This window comes from Ranitomeya variabilis, chromosome 6, assembly GCF_051348905.1.
Source record: "Ranitomeya variabilis isolate aRanVar5 chromosome 6, aRanVar5.hap1, whole genome shotgun sequence".
Classification (NCBI taxonomy): Eukaryota; Metazoa; Chordata; class Amphibia; order Anura; family Dendrobatidae; genus Ranitomeya; species Ranitomeya variabilis.
This window is the reverse complement of record NC_135237.1, coordinates 175,647,336-175,664,397: the sequence shown is the minus strand read 5'-3', so window position 1 is coordinate 175,664,397 and position 17,062 is coordinate 175,647,336. Positions and strand designations below refer to the sequence as shown.

The 17,062-nt window shown below is 45.5% G+C and overlaps 1 protein-coding gene across 2 annotated transcripts in view; it reads right to left on the bottom strand.

Moving 5' to 3' along the window:
- Positions 1-17,062, bottom strand: part of DPY19L1 (dpy-19 like C-mannosyltransferase 1) — a 272,489-nt gene that overhangs the window by 27,886 nt on the left and 227,541 nt on the right. For both annotated transcript variants that reach the window (XM_077269279.1, XM_077269278.1), the window contains exons 18-19: positions 14,266-14,385; positions 2,802-2,976 (exon numbers count right to left, since the gene is read on the bottom strand). In XM_077269279.1, the coding sequence (XP_077125394.1) occupies positions 2,802-2,976; positions 14,266-14,385 (295 nt within the window). The remainder of the gene's footprint in view (positions 1-2,801; positions 2,977-14,265; positions 14,386-17,062) is intronic.

Genomic DNA, 17,062 nt, shown 5'->3' with positions numbered 1-17,062 from the left:
GGGTAGTGCTGAGGTGATAGTGAGCATGCCCACAGGTAGGGCTGTGATAAATGAAGAGTCCACAGCAGTGGGTGAACGGGCAGAGGTGTGTAGTTATTTATTTTTTTATGTGGGGCCATTATACTGTAGGGAGCAGTATGTGGGCAAATTATCACTATGTGGACACATTATACTATATGGAGCACTATGTGGGGCCATTATACTGCATGGAGCATCATATGGGACAATTATATTGTATGAAATATCATGTGGGGCCATTATAAAGTATGGAGCACTCTGTGGGGTCATTATACAGTATAGAGCACTATGTGAGGCAATTTTACAGTATGGAGGGCTGTGTGGGGCCATTATACAGAATGGAGCACTATGTGGGGCCATTATACAGTATGGAGCACTATGTGGGGCCATTATACAGTATGGAGCACTATGTGGGGCCAGTATACTGTATGGAGCATCATATGGGACAATTAAACTGTATGGAAAATCATGTGGGGCTATTATAAAGTATGGAGCACTATGTGGGGCCATTATATAGTATGGAGCACTATGTGAGGCAATTATACAGTATGGAGGGCTGTGTGGGCCATTATACAGTATGGAGCACTATGTGGGCAAATTATCACTATGTGGACACATTATACAATATGGAGCACTATGTGGGGCCATTATACTGCATGGAGCATCATATGGGACAATTATATTGTATGAAATATCATGTGGGGCCATTATAAAGTATGGAGCACTCTGTGGGGTCATTATACAGTATAGAGCACTATGTGAGGCAATTTTACAGTATGGAGGGCTGTGTGGGGCCATTATACAGAATGGAGCACTATGTGGGGCCATTATACAGTATGGAGCACTATGTGGGGCCATTATACAGTATGGAGCACTATGTGGGGCCAGTATACTGTATGGAGCATCATATGGGACAATTAAACTGTATGGAAAATCATGTGGGGCTATTATAAAGTATGGAGCACTATGTGGGGCCATTATATAGTATGGAGCACTATGTGAGGCAATTATACAGTATGGAGGGCTGTGTGGGCCATTATACAGTATGGAGCACTATGTGGGGGCCATTATGCTGTATGGACCACTATGTGAGGCCATTATACTGTATGAAGCAACATGTGGGGTTATACTGTATGGAGCATCATGTGGGTCCATTATACTGTATGGAGCATCATATGGGGCCATTATAAAGTATGGGCCACTATGTGGGGACATTATACAGTATAGAGGGCTGTGTGGGGATTACAGTTGAAGAATCATACTGTGATGTCGTCACCATTCTTTGTTGGGGGGATTGTGGGAGTGGGGATACAGTATGGTCATCATACTGTGCGTGTAGAGGAATTCACTGTGGAGGTATCATACTGTGTTTGGGGGAACTTTTGTTTGCATCATACTTTATTATCTGTTATATTCAAGCTTTTTTTGTTATTACATGTTTAAATTATGTCATTGGGCCATATTCTTTTTACTTCTCATAACATCTTATATTATTCCAAAGGTTTATCGTTTTATTTGATAAGGAAAAACTTCCACAATTGTACACATTTTTGTTTAACAAATATCAAGGTTGGCCCGCATCTTTATCCAAGCTTTTAATTTTGGCCCTCTGTGTATTTGAATATGACTTCCCTGGCTTAAAGTATTATTCTCTTCATGATAAAGGGTTACAATTGCAATGAAGTTGTAAAAAACAAGCAAATTTGTGATTTTACGTTTGATTAAAAATCCTCTCCATTCTCAAGAACAGACCTCCACTCCACTGCAATCAGTGGCTAGTATCCTAGGCTTGGTGTGCAGCGCTTACAAGTGCTTTGCTATTAAAGACTCTATAGCGCTAATGAATGAGTTGTTTTTCTAAACTAAAACATCAGTATTCAAGTTAAATTGCCGTGTTGGCACTTCAAGATAAATAAGTGGGTTTTGGATTGCAGTTTGGACACTCGGTCTCTAGAAGGTTCCCCATCACTGATCTATGGGATTGCTGCTGATCAGCAGATGCAATGACTCTGGCTATTGCTACGACAAAATGACTGCAATAGTAGGAAACTTTCTTCTCACTTTTTTGAAAGCAGCATTTTTGATCTATTAAAGTGAATGATTTAACAAGGTAAAGGTGACAGATGCAAGGAATGTTCGTTTACGATAATCTAGTACCTTCCAGAGGCTGACCACAAGATGGATGGGAAAAAGGCTCATTAAGCGGGTAAATTTATCTTTTGTTCTGCACAAAAGATCATTCTCGGCAGCACATAGTCCTGTGTAAACAGGAATCGTATTGCTGAGAATAAGAGCACATTGAATGAACTATAATTCATCATTATAAATTGTAAGCTTCTGAACAGGGCCCTCACTCCTCCTGCAACTGTTGAACTATGTGTTGCTCGGTAATGTCTTTATTCTTTGTACATGTCCATGTTGGTGCTATAGAAATAAAATTATTATTATCATTCAGTGAGTATCGTTAAACACAGTTTTCCTGTGTAAACAGGCTAATAAATGACCTCCAACTGGTACATATTTACAGATTGGAAGTCACTCAATGCTGCAAACCGGGTGGTGTAAAAAATCCTTAGTCTCATGCTGAACATATGCTGGTGCCATATTACTGCAATATGCTATCAATATCAACTGCTACAACTATCAATTAAGAATCAGTACGGTTCAGAGTTCATGAGTCTGTGTATTGCAGTTCATCTTCATTTATCTGCATCCTTCAACATCACCATCCTAAATGTCACTGATGGTGTCAACAGAATTCAATTTAGGGGAGAAAAACTTACTTGGCTTCGTGCTGAATTTTATCCACTCCAATAGCTCCTCCTGAGCTATATTGCTGAACTCCCCTTTTATATTCAGCTGAGCTTGAATGTTGCTAATACCTTGTATAGACATCAATATTACTATGAGAAGTATAAACATATCGCGACTTATCCGGTTGAAGATCCACCCAAAAAGCTGCAAAGTTAAAATATTAATCATTGCATGTTGTGATATGTAGGTTAGCCAGACACAGACAAAAATAACTGTACACGGGGATACCAAATACATGGGAGTTAAAGAAGATGTCCACTTTCAGAAAAGTTTTTCCTATAAGCGCCGGTAGAAAAAACAAAACAAAAACTGTGCTTTACTTACTCTCCACCATTGCTCCAGGTATATGTGGTGTGAAAAGCTACAGCCAATCAGTGAGTTCAGTGGTTTGTGCTGTCTATGAAGGTAGAGCGGCTGTGCTAAGTTGTTGTCTGCAGCGCTGTTGGTGTGATGTCAGTGGTGCAGACAACAGACATGTAGAGCAGCGGTGGAGGCCCATGCTGGACTTGGGGCGGATGAGTGAAGAACAGGCTTTTTTGCTTGTTTTTTTTACTACGAACGGACCTTGTAGGAAAACAACGATTCTGAAATTAGAACACCTTGAAGGTTCATTAAAATTTTGGATATATTTTTTTTTTTTACATGTGTTACATGTGTATTTTCTATTTGTATAACACATTTTTATATATTTTTTTGTCTTATTTAACAATCATATGCAGCGCCCCAGAGTCCTGGTCGTTGCAGTACTGTGGCTCCGCCACTAAGGGGAGCCATGGTGCGTTCGATGGCACTGAAGGAGTTCCTCCAATCAGGTATCACAGACACCAATATGTTTCACAGCTGGGCCTCCGGGGGGAGCTAAGGGTGCTATTCATTAGGCCACTCCCCACCATAGTGGGTAAACTGGGGGTCAGGCAGGAAGTTAGTAGAGAAGGCTGACTGGATCGAACGAAGCAACACCTAGTGAGAGAGGGTGTTGTGGAGGAAGAGACAGTAGGGTCTCTGCCAGGGGTGGGATCCTGGCAGAGGCTTGGCATTGAAAGAACGTAACGGGACCGTGCCTGCTCAGAATAGCGGCGGCGCCCTAAGAAAGGATTAGAAGCGAGATAGATTGTGCTGAGTGAGAAACGAAATCAAGCAGAAGGAGAATACCAGCAGGGGTTTTGTTGAAAGAGGCAGCACCTTGCTGAGGCGCATTACCGGTGGCCGGAACGCCGAGGGAGTGGAATAATATACAGCTTTAAGCCATACTCCAAACAGCGGCAGGACAGTCAGTCTCAGGCGGGCTGTCTACCACATATCACCTATGAAGTCTTGGGGGGGAATTGCGGGAGAGGGGCGTCTCTAGGGTCCCGGAAGAACTCCAGGCCTACCTGACAAACGGGTGCCGTTCTGACTGTAACATCAGGAAGGGACGGAAGATTAGCAGAAGATCAGTTAATCGAGTTGTGAGGGAACTTAAGAAACAGACACAACAGTTGTGGGGTACTTTCCGTAAGCACAGCAGGGAAGGACTACAACACCAAGCGCTAAGAAGGAAGGCACTGATTTCCACCTGTGAGGAGAACTCTGGAGGTGCCATTGGACCGGCCGGACTTGCGCAGCCTGGTGGACCGGATTCCGGACTGAGGACCGAGAGATCTCCAGTAAAGAGGTAAAGAGACTGCAACCTGGTGTCCTCGTTATTTACCGCGACCTGCACCCCACAACTGCACCGCTACACCACCGTTAACAGTACCTATAAGCAACGGACGTCCCCACTGACAGACAGGGCCACGGACCGGGTCTAGCCACCGTGACAACCCCAGGACTGAGATCCCAGAGGCCCGGCTCCGGGTACCCCTCGGCCCTGCGGCGGGGTGGGGGCGCTCCGCAACTTGGCGTCACGAACAGGATCTACTTAAGCCTGAAGAATCAGGTCATGTGTGCCTAGAGACTGTGATTTGTTGTGCATGAACTGTAGCTTTATTGAGAGACTGTGTGCTACCACTGACCAATAGAAGTTCCCGCCAAAAGCCGCCGCCATTGCTACTTTGGAGAAGAAGGAGGGCGTGCTATGGGAGGAGACTACCAGAATGGCGCGAGAAATGGATACCGCCCTCTGCGCTTCGGGCTGCAAGGAGATGACCTGCCCCAAAGCAGAAGACAACCTCCTGATTTGCAACGGCGGGAAGCAGGAGATGGAGAAGCCCGACCTCGGAGAAATGGCGGAGTCAGGTGCATGCACTGCCACCGACTATCAGGCAGCGATGATGAACAGCAAGTGCCTGAGCGAGGAAGATGCGACTCCGGCTTGCCCCTCTTCACCAGAGACGGACTTATGTCCCCTGCAGCCGGAGGACCTGAAACTCCTGGAACAGATAGCAGAGCTGAGTCCACCAACCCTGACCTTGGAGTCCGTGGGGGAGGAACCACAGCGAGCGGAGCAGCGTTCGGGGGCCGCATCGGAAGAGCCGCGGTCCGGGCAGCAGCCGACTCCAGCGTTCTTGTCAGCGGACCGGATCGACATCGGTGGAACCACATCAGGCATAGGTACGGAAGACGCCCCTGCTCCCCCTCACGAGTCCGCTTCCACGACCCACCTCCATCTCAGTAAAGGTCGACCCTTCTCGGCAGGGTTAATGGTGTTATCCCCTGGTGACCTGGGGAGGATGGTGCCACCGCTGTCGACTAGAGTGGGAGAGCCCGTGGATGTGAGTCTAGATGGAGTAGTTCTTCGGTGGGACAGCCCCTGGGTTGGGACAGATGGGTCCCAGGAGAACGGGTCCACTCTTGCGGTGCTTACGTGGGAACAATATAGACAGTGCTTGATTCTGCAGTGGAAAGGCCGGAAAGAGGCCGAGCCGATGGGTCCACCGAAAATACAACAATCCCCTCCGGCATGGGATGACAGAGATGTGATAAGGCGGGGCACTGTGTTGGCCTACCATGCAAGAAGGGGGTGGGGCCTCATACACGAGCCGGGATTGGATACCGACGTTTTTGTTGCGCACTGTAACGTGAGGGCTCCCTGCTGTGGCCGAAGTGGAGAACCATTGCAAAAGGGGGATCAGGTGACCTACAGCCGCCACCAGAACCCGCTCGGGTGGTATGCACGGAATGTTCGGCGGTGTATGTTTGGAGCCGCGACCCTTACCACCTCGGACCTGGTCCCAGGAGCACCCGACCTTGTCACCATCGCAACGGTGCGCCTGGTAGCGGCCACCGAGTTGGCCAGTCGAGTTCATCTGCACGTTCGAACCGCGGACACTGGCACCACAGTGGCCGGGGGGCAGGAGCCCAAGCCACCTGAGCAAGAGTAAACCTCGGAAACCTGAAAATGTAAATAGTTACTGTTTGTTCTTTAAGTTGCTGCTAAACCCGTCCAGGGTAAACTTTAAAAAGGTGACCCCTTTGTTGACCCGGGGTCACTATTGTTGTTTTCTTGAAGTTTTGCACAAAGTTACACAAACTGCGAAATCATGGACTGTGCATGATTTGAACTTTCTTGTAAATAGTTTGCACCTTCTTAAAGGTGCTTCCTACTGGTTTTGTTTAAAGACATTTTGCGAAGATACCATTCCGGAGCCTTTGCATGGACTGGTAGGCTGAGAAGAAGAGCTACCTCAGAAAGACTTGATCTCCTCTTAAAGGGGAGGTTAGAATTGAACTTGAAAGTGATACTGTTTTAGAACAGTAATGTCGAGATAATGCTTTGAAGGAAATGTAACTGTTTTTCATGGAAAAGTTATGTGTGTTTAATTTGTTTAAAATGTGAAACCTAGATAATGTTCTTTGAAGAGAAAGATGCAGAAAGCCCGTAGGGGTAGATGTAGAGTTCCGTTTAACTGAAAGTAAAGAAGTAATAACGAAGGTGAGGATAGAAGGTAAACCCTGCGTCCCCATAGAAAGTTAGTTCGTTACTAAGGACAGAAAGTAGACCCTTAGGGGTTAGTGAGTGAGTCCTTATAGGAGCCAAGCAGAGTGTGCTCCATGCTCTCAAATTGAAAGGAATGTTATGTCTATACTATGTATAGTAGAGAAAGGCAGTAGGCCCTGGCTGAACGGGGCGGTCCTGTAAAAGAAAGGAGAGGCAGTAGGTCTGGTGCCATAGGGACAGGCGGTCCTGCAGGTTCAAAGTAGGAGAATGTGAAGTTACCTTGCCCTGTAATGTGATTATAGGAAGGCCTTTGATAAACTAAGAGTGTATGTTTCTTAAAGGCAATGTTAATTTATTGTTCCAGCATTTGCACTTAGTAGAATACCCGGTTGGGTAATGAGAGTTAATTGTAGCCTGTTGCTATGATATTTGATTATGTTTTGTAACGTTAAAGTGTCCTCACCTCCCATAAAGGGAAGCCTGTTCAAGTATGCTTATTGTTTTGCACTCAACAAATTTGTATGTCTTTTTGCTAACCTGTATTGTTGTTTTCTTCCCAGTCCCGGAGTACTGTGTTTAACCAGGGGGGAGTGCAGCGCCCCAGAGTCCTGGTCGTTGCAGTACTGTGGCTCCGCCACTAAGGGGAGCCATGGTGCGTTCGATGGCACTGAAGGAGTTCCTCCAATCAGGTATCACAGACACCAATATGTTTCACAGCTGGGCCTCCGGGGGGAGCTAAGGGTGCTATTCATTAGGCCACTCCCCACCATAGTGGGTAAACTGGGGGTCAGGCAGGAAGTTAGTAGAGAAGGCTGACTGGATCGAACGAAGCAACACCTAGTGAGAGAGGGTGTTGTGGAGGAAGAGACAGTAGGGTCTCTGCCAGGGGTGGGATCCTGGCAGAGGCTTGGCATTGAAAGAACGTAACGGGACCGTGCCTGCTCAGAATAGCGGCGGTGCCCTAAGAAAGGATTAGAAGCGAGATAGATTGTGCTGAGTGAGAAACGAAATCAAGCAGAAGGAGAATACCAGCAGGGGTTTTGTTGAAAGAGGCAGCACCTTGCTGAGGCGCATTACCGGTGGCCGGAACGCCGAGGGAGTGGAATAATATACAGCTTTAAGCCATACTCCAAACAGCGGCAGGACAGTCAGTCTCAGGCGGGCTGTCTACCACATATCACCTATGAAGTCTTGGGGGGCAATTGCGGGAGAGGGGCGTCTCTAGGGTCCCGGAAGAACTCCAGGCCTACCTGACAAACGGGTGCCGTTCTGACTGTAACATCAGGAAGGGACGGAAGATTAGCAGAAGATCAGTTAATCGAGTTGTGAGGGAACTTAAGAAACAGACACAACAGTTGTGGGGTACTTTCCGTAAGCACAGCAGGGAAGGACTACAACACCAAGCGCTAAGAAGGAAGGCACTGATTTCCACCTGTGAGGAGAACTCTGGAGGTGCCATTGGACCGGCCGGACTTGCGCAGCCTGGTGGACCGGATTCCGGACTGAGGACCGAGAGATCTCCAGTAAAGAGGTAAAGAGACTGCAACCTGGTGTCCTCGTTATTTACCGCGACCTGCACCCCACAACTGCACCGCTACACCACCGTTAACAGTACCTATAAGCAACGGACGTCCCCACTGACAGACAGGGCCACGGACCGGGTCTAGCCACCGTGACAACCCCAGGACTGAGATCCCAGAGGCCCGGCTCCGGGTACCCCTCGGCCCTGCGGCGGGGTGGGGGCGCTCCGCAACTTGGCGTCACGAACAGGATCTACTTAAGCCTGAAGAATCAGGTCATGTGTGCCTAGAGACTGTGATTTGTTGTGCATGAACTGTAGCTTTATTGAGAGACTGTGTGCTACCACTGACCAATAGAAGTTCCCGCCAAAAGCCGCCGCCATTGCTACTTTGGAGAAGAAGGAGGGCGTGCTATGGGAGGAGACTACCAGAATGGCGCGAGAAATGGATACCGCCCTCTGCGCTTCGGGCTGCAAGGAGATGACCTGCCCCAAAGCAGAAGACAACCTCCTGATTTGCAACGGCGGGAAGCAGGAGATGGAGAAGCCCGACCTCGGAGAAATGGCGGAGTCAGGTGCATGCACTGCCACCGACTATCAGGCAGCGATGATGAACAGCAAGTGCCTGAGCGAGGAAGATGCGACTCCGGCTTGCCCCTCTTCACCAGAGACGGACTTATGTCCCCTGCAGCCGGAGGACCTGAAACTCCTGGAACAGATAGCAGAGCTGAGTCCACCAACCCTGACCTTGGAGTCCGTGGGGGAGGAACCACAGCGAGCGGAGCAGCGTTCGGGGGCCGCATCGGAAGAGCCGCGGTCCGGGCAGCAGCCGACTCCAGCGTTCTTGTCAGCGGACCGGATCGACATCGGTGGAACCACATCAGGCATAGGTACGGAAGACGCCCCTGCTCCCCCTCACGAGTCCGCTTCCACGACCCACCTCCATCTCAGTAAAGGTCGACCCTTCTCGGCAGGGTTAATGGTGTTATCCCCTGGTGACCTGGGGAGGATGGTGCCACCGCTGTCGACTAGAGTGGGAGAGCCCGTGGATGTGAGTCTAGATGGAGTAGTTCTTCGGTGGGACAGCCCCTGGGTTGGGACAGATGGGTCCCAGGAGAACGGGTCCACTCTTGCGGTGCTTACGTGGGAACAATATAGACAGTGCTTGATTCTGCAGTGGAAAGGCCGGAAAGAGGCCGAGCCGATGGGTCCACCGAAAATACAACAATCCCCTCCGGCATGGGATGACAGAGATGTGATAAGGCGGGGCCGGACTTGCGCAGCCTGGTGGACCGGATTCCAGACTGAGGACCGAGAGATCTCCAGTAAAGAGGTAAAAAGACTGCAACCTGGTGTCCTCGTTATTTACCGCGACCTGCACCCCACAACTGCACCGCTACACCACCGTTAACAGTACCTATAAGCAACGGACGTCCCCACTGACAGACAGGGCCACGGACCGGGTCTAGCCACCGTGACAACCCCAGGACTGAGATCCCAGAGGCCCGGCTCCGGGTACCCCTCGGCCCTGCGGCGGGGTGGGGGCGCTCCGCACATACATTGTATATTTCATTAATAATGTGCTGGCGTATTGAACATGTGGGGAAGAAATATGCACAGTTGCCCATTATGGCATACTACAAATGCACCATACTAGGCATACACATGAGAACCGGGACCTTTGTACATCCAGTTCAGTCTTCATGGCAGCCAGGACTTTTCTTTTTCTCTACAGCTATGGTCTACAGGACTTGAGATTACTTTTACAATAGAGTTTCCTGCTCAGTACAGTGCTGTGAATGTTTGTTCGGAGCAGTAAAGTGGCTAGCTCCTGATTTCTTCTCTAATCCTGGGAGTTATAGCAGAAGGCTATTAAAGCTCTACTTTTACTTTTTTTCCCTCTAAATAGAGCAAATTTCTAAAAATAAAAAATAACACTTGATAAAAATCTATGTACAGAACACACCATATATAAGATTTTTTTCTTGCATAGAAAATTGTTCCCATAATTGGAGGCAATATCTGGTAAATAACCAACATTCAGACAAAATGTAAAAATAAAATATATATCAGAATTCTAGAAGACCGAAGGGGACAAAATGCGGAAGCTTTACACAAATCAAATTAGTTAGTGAAATGTCAGTGGATCAATTTCCATTTAACATGCTTTGGAAAGATCAAGTGCATTTTATTGAGATAGTTTCTTCATAATATTTTTGGGGTTCGTATCTTTTCTCAATTAGATTTTATCAGTTTCTCTATTGTCTTCCGAAAATTGATTTTCAGCAGCGCAAGAATTTTTCAGTCTTTTAAACCAAACATCTGCTGTGCCAGCTGCCTATCTAAGCCAAAAAAGTCAATATACCTGTTAAAGTGTGAAAGTATTTTGTTATGCAACACTATAAAAAATAAATCTAGTATACGCTGCTTTTAGGAACTCTGAGCTTAGTTGGGTTAATATGTTTTATATTGTAGAAAATATCCTATTTATCCATCCATATAAAGCACACACTGCTCACATAAATTAGGCCGGCGTCACACTAGAGAGTTTTACGGACGTATGAGAAGCGCAAAAACTACGCATTGCACACGGACCAATGTTTCTCTATGGGGCAGCTCCTATCTGCCGTATATTTCTCAGCTGTATTTTAAGGGCGTATAAAATCGCAGCATGCTGCGTTTGTCAGCGTATTGCGCAAAAAATCCGCCAATGAAAGTCTATGGGGGGCGAGAAAAATACAGATTACACACAGTCATGGCCAAAAGTATTGACACCCCTGCAATTCTGTCAGATAATACTCAGTTTCTTCCTGAAAATGATTGCAAACACAAATTCTTTGGTATTATTATCTTCATTTAATTTGTCTTAAATGAAAAAACACAAAAAGAATTGTCCTAAAGCCAAATTAGATATAATTCCACACCAAACATAAAAAAGGGGGTGGACAAAAGTATTGGCACTGTTCGAAAAATCATGTGATGCTTCTCTAATTTGTGTAATTAACAGCACCTGTAACTTACCTGTGGCACCTAACAGCTGTTGGCAATAACTAAATCACACTTGCAGCCAGTTGACATGGATTAAAGTTGACTCAACCTCTGTCCTGTGTCCTTGTGTGTCCACATTGAGCATGGAAAAAAGAAAGAAGACCAAAGAACTGTCTGAGGACTTGAGAAACCAAATTGGGAGGAAGCATGAGCAATCTCAAGGCTACAAGTCCATCTCCAAAGACCTGAATGTTCCTGTGTCTACCGTGCGCAGTGTCATCAAGAAGTTTAAAGCCCATGGCACTGTGGCTAACCTCCCTAGATGTGGACGGAAAAGAAAAAATTGACAAGAGATTTCAACGCAAGATTGTGCGGATGTTGGATAAAGAACCTCGACTAACATCCAAACAAGTTCAAGCTGCCCTGCAGTCCGAGGGTACAACAGTGTCAACCCGTACTATCCGTCGGCATCTGAATGAAAAGGGACTGTATGGTAGGAGACCCAGGAAGACCCCACTTCTTACCCCGAGACATAAAAAAGCCAGGCTGGAGTTTGCCAAAACTTACCTGAAAAAGCCTAAAAGGTTTTGGAAGAATGTTCTCTGGTTAGATGAGACAAAAGTATAGCTTTTTGGGCAAAGGCATCAACACAGAGTTTACAGGAGAAAAAAAAAGAGGCATTCAAAGAAAAGAACATGGTCCCTACAGTCAAACATGGCGGAGGTTCCCTGATGTTTTGGGGTTGCTTTGCTGCCTCTGGCACTGGACTGCTTGACCATGTGCATGGCATTATGAAGTCTGAAGACTACCAACAAATTTTGCAGCATAATATAGGGCCCAGTGTGAGAAAGCTGGGTCTCCCTCAGAGGTCATGGGTCTTCCAGCAGGACAATGACCCAAAACACACTTCAAAAAGCACTAGAAAATGGTTTGAGAGAAAGCACTGGAGACTTCTAAGGTGGCCAGCAATGAGTCCAGACCTGAATCCCATAGAACACCTATGGAGCAATCTAAAAATGGCAGTTTGGAGAAGGCACCCTTCAAATATCAGGGACCTGGAGCAGTTTGCTAAAGAAGAATGGTCTAAAATTCCAGTAGAACATTGTAAGAAACTCATTGATGGTTACCGGAAGCGGTTGGTCGCAGTTATTTTGGCTAAAGGTTGTGCAACCAAGTATTAGGCTGAGGGTGCCAATACTTTTGTCTGGCCCATTTTTGGAGTTTTGTGTGAAATGATCAATGTTTTGCTTTTTGCTTCATTCTCTTTTGTGTTTTTTCACTTAAGACAAATTAAATGAAGATAATAATACCAAAGAATTTGTGTTTGCAATCATTTTTAGGAAGAAACTGAGTATAATCTGACAGAATTGCAGGGGTGTCAATACTTTTGGCCATGACTTTATATATATATATTTAATACAGCGCCAGATAGCAGAAAAGCCGGTAATTCAATTGCCGGCTTTTGCTATCTCCTTCCCAAACCAGACAGGATATGAAACATGGTTTACATACAGTAAACCATTTCATATCCATTAGATTTTTACATATCCCTCACTACTAATGTAAGAAGTGTATGTGTGTAAAATTATATGTATATATGTGTGTCTCACTGATAAATATATATATATATATATATATATATATATATATATATACATATATACATATACACACACACGGAGTATATAGACTGCATATATGTTTTTACGAATATCTGAGCCCATGGATCCATTCTATGTCCTTTTTGCAAGCCGGCGAGAAAATCTCGCCGTACGGATGCCATAAGGATAATTTTTGGAGAAAAAAATTGCATCCTCGCATTGAATACGGATCAATGTTCAGCAGCTTTTCTGCGCATTACGGCCGTAAAAAACAGACTGTATTTCCCTACGCTAAGTGTGACGCCGGCCTTAGAGGCATAAATTCAGTACAGCAGTGGAAATCCTTTGGCCTTAATAATTGCAGCAATCAACATTGCAGAGATTCCAATAGGTGAAGAAATTGTCCTGTAGGAATATTGGCCGATGTGGAGTGGACAGGATAGCTTCTCACAATAAGGCCATGTTCACACGTTCAGTATTTGGTCAGTATTTTACATTAGTATTTATAAGCCAAAACCAGGAGTTGGTGATAAATACAGACGTGGTGGTGACGTGTTTATATTATACTTTCCCGCTGATTGTTCCACTCCTGGTTTTGGCTTACATATACCGATGTAAAAAACTGACCAAATACTGCTAGTGTGAATGTGGGCTTAGATGGAGGCACTGACCTACTCTGAATAAAACATTCTACCTCCTCACATAAATGCTCTATAGCAGTCTTCCATAACTCCAGTCCTCATGGCCCTCAACATGTCACGTTCTCAGGATCTTAGTATTGCACAGGTGATGGAATTATTATTAAGGTATCAGAAATAGCATCAGATTCTCTCACGTGTAATACTAAGGAAATCTTGACTACACGATCTGTTGGGGGCCGTGATGATGAAAAAAATAACGAGCTTGGAAAACCAATTGAAGGCTGACAAAAAGGGGCTAACAAGACAACAAAACATGTTTGATGAAAAAGATGATATATTCAATTGCAATACATTCAGCTTCTGCCCAAGAAAATACAGCAGAACCTTCCTAATGCATTTTCATGCTAGGCATAGATATCTGCTGTTTTGAGTTTCCAGTCTATCAAATGGTATAAAATAGTAAAGAAGCAGAGGAAAAGTAATAATTAAGAACGGATTCACACATCCACGTGTTTTGGTCCCAATACAGACTGCTCACGGATCTCCTCACTCAAATTCAACATTCTTATAAGCATACATGAGGTTGTTGAGCTCTGATCAGGAAATCCACAGCTAGATGGTACATCATGGTCAAAGCTTAGACCATAATAAACAGATGTCTAAAACTGCCCATAGAGTGGAATATCATGTGCAAATGAGAAAAAATGTGAAATTGATCATACTCCTATCAGTCTGTGATTGTGCAGAGGTGGTGATATCAATAAGTTCATGTTAAAGAATGAATTCATAAATGAATTAATAACACGTCATCAGATACAGTCTTACCGGTCTAGCGCACAGCAGGGAGGCCATAACACACATGTGGGGTGTCAAAAATAACTTCAGTCTCATAATTAAAATTGCAAGGACTGCGAATGCCCCTAGCTGCAATACATGGTACACTAGCTGCAGGGGAAAAATACAAAAGAAGAATGAATTAAAATATGGAATTTCCCTTTATCCAGACTTTACAAATATAAAAAGGTAGTTGTATGTCATGTGTCCGTACAATAACACATTATTACTCATCCATACAAATCTACGATCAGGAAAAGGAAAGAATGTATCATTTACATGGCTAGAACATACAAACTTCATAAAAATCGGTCATCGTGGACCCTAGACCAGAGGTGTCAAACTGCATTCCTCGAGGGCCGCCAACAGGTCATGTTTTCAGGATCTCCTTAGCATTCCACAAGGTGCTGGAATCATTCTGTGCAGGTGATTAAATTATCACCTGTGCAATACAAGGAAATCCTGAAAACATGACCTGTTGGCGGCCCTCGAGGAATGCAATTTGACACCTCTGCACTAGACAACAATGCTGGAAAATAAAAAGCCAAACCACTGGGTCACAATGCTGACCCTGTACTTTTTGCTCTCTTTTATAACGGCTGTACTGATTTTCTGTATATACTCGAGTATAAGTTGAGATTTTCAGCCCATTTTTTTTTAGGCTGAAAGTGCCCCTCTCTGCTTATACTCGAGTCACTGTCCCAGGGTGTTCGGTGGGGAGGGGGAGCAGCTGCTGTGACATACTCACCTGCTCCTAGCATATCTTTGCATCTCTGATGGTCTCCGGGTGATGACAGCTTCTTCCAGCGTTGAGCAGTCACATGGTACCGCTCATTACAGTACTGAACATGGACGCAACTCCCATAGGGGTGGAGCCGCATATTCATTACTGTAATGAGGGGTATCAGTGACCGTTCAACGCTGGAAGAAGCTGCCGGCACCGGAGAAGGCCATAAGGCAAACTGCCAGGGACCGCGCCGGGAGCGAGTATAATGGGGAGGGTGAGCAGCATTGCACGATATTCACCTGTCCTCGTTCCACCGCCGGGCGCCGCTCCATCTTCCGTGTCCTCTGCTGTGACGCTCAGGTCAGAGGGCGGGATGATGTGGTTAGTGCGCGCCCTCTGCCTGAACGTCAGTGCAGAGATCCGTCAGACACAGCTGTGCCCGGCGGTGGAACGAGGACAGGTGAATATTGCAAGTGCTGGGGGCCTGAGTGACGACAGGTGAGTATGTCATTTTTTTTTTTTTATTGCAGCAACAGCATATGGAGCACATATCTCTATGGAGCATCTTATGGGGCCATAATCAGCATTTGTGCAGCATTATATGGGGCAAATACAGGGGTTGAACCAAATAATGGAAACATCAACAAAAGTTAGTATAATATGGTGTAGGTCCACCCTTTGCAGCGATTACGGAAATCGACGTCTAACTTGAATCTCTAAAATCGACCATAAATGCTCAATAATGTTGAGGTCTGGGGATTGTGGGGGCCAGATGAGGTGCTCAACTTCATTAGAATGTTCCTCGTGCCATGCTTTAACGATTCTAGTTCTATGAATTGGTGCATTATCATCCTGAAAGATGTGTTCCCCTCCGGGAACAGTGTTTGAACCACTGGATGCACTTGGTCGCCCAAAATGCCTAAATAATCTCGGCTGTTAATTCTTCCATGAAGGGATATCACTGGCCCGTCGGATCTCCACGAAATAGCACCACAGATCATCACAGAACCTCAGCCATGTTTTACGGTTGGGAGAAGGCAGTCTGGATGGAATGCTTCTTTCGGCTGTCTCCAAAGGTATACTCGGCCGGAGGTCGGAAATAGGGTAAACGATGATTTGTCTGAGAATATCACATGTTTCCACTGCTGGCATGTATTATTATTCTGTGATCACTATTCTGGGCAAAGAGCATGCCCATTTAACACTTTATGCCTTTATATTCTTCACATTGAACAGGACAGTGAGCATGCTCATTTAAAACTCTATACTGATATGTTCTGATGTTCTGTCTATAGAATCTCAGCAAACTGATTACTGGTCAGTGTATGTTCATTGGTTGTGGCATGTATTATTTTGTGATTTGAAATACTATCTGCATAAACAAGAGACATTGTATATATTTAATATTAAGCACTTTATCCATGTGTGTTATTATCATTTTTTTGTAACATGTATTCAGGGGTGGCGGCCTATGGTTCTGTATCCAGGCCTTTTTAAATGGTTTTACTGTGTACTTGTCCTTTTGAGGTGTAATAAAAGTTTTTGATATTTTGTATATTCTATGGGTGTGCATACCGTTATTGGTCTAGTCTTTTTCTTCCTTGTTTATGTTTCCACTGCTCGACGGACCAATTCTGGAGGTTTCTACACCACTCTAAATGCTTGGAAACATTTGTCATTGAGAGCATCGGTTTTCTAATTGCAGCTCTTCCGTGGAATCCAGATTTGTGCAGCTCCCGACGAACAGTTTTCGTGGAAACTGGGTTCTGTAGGTGTTCAATGAGCTCAGCAGTGATTTTCGGAGCCGTGGTCTTGCGATCCTCTCTCACAATTCGCTTTAGAGTCCGACGGTCTCTCTCAGTCAACTTGGACTTTCGGCCGGACCTGTGCTTTGCTGCAGACGTTTTTCCTTCTCTTTCAAACGCAGTCATTACTTTGGAGACAGTACCTCTTGACACGACAAGCATTTGGGCACTTTCTGTTACACTAGCGCCTGCCATAAGAGCACCAACAATTTGGCCTCTTTGAAAATCCGAGAGATCTGCCATTGGTATCAGGTTC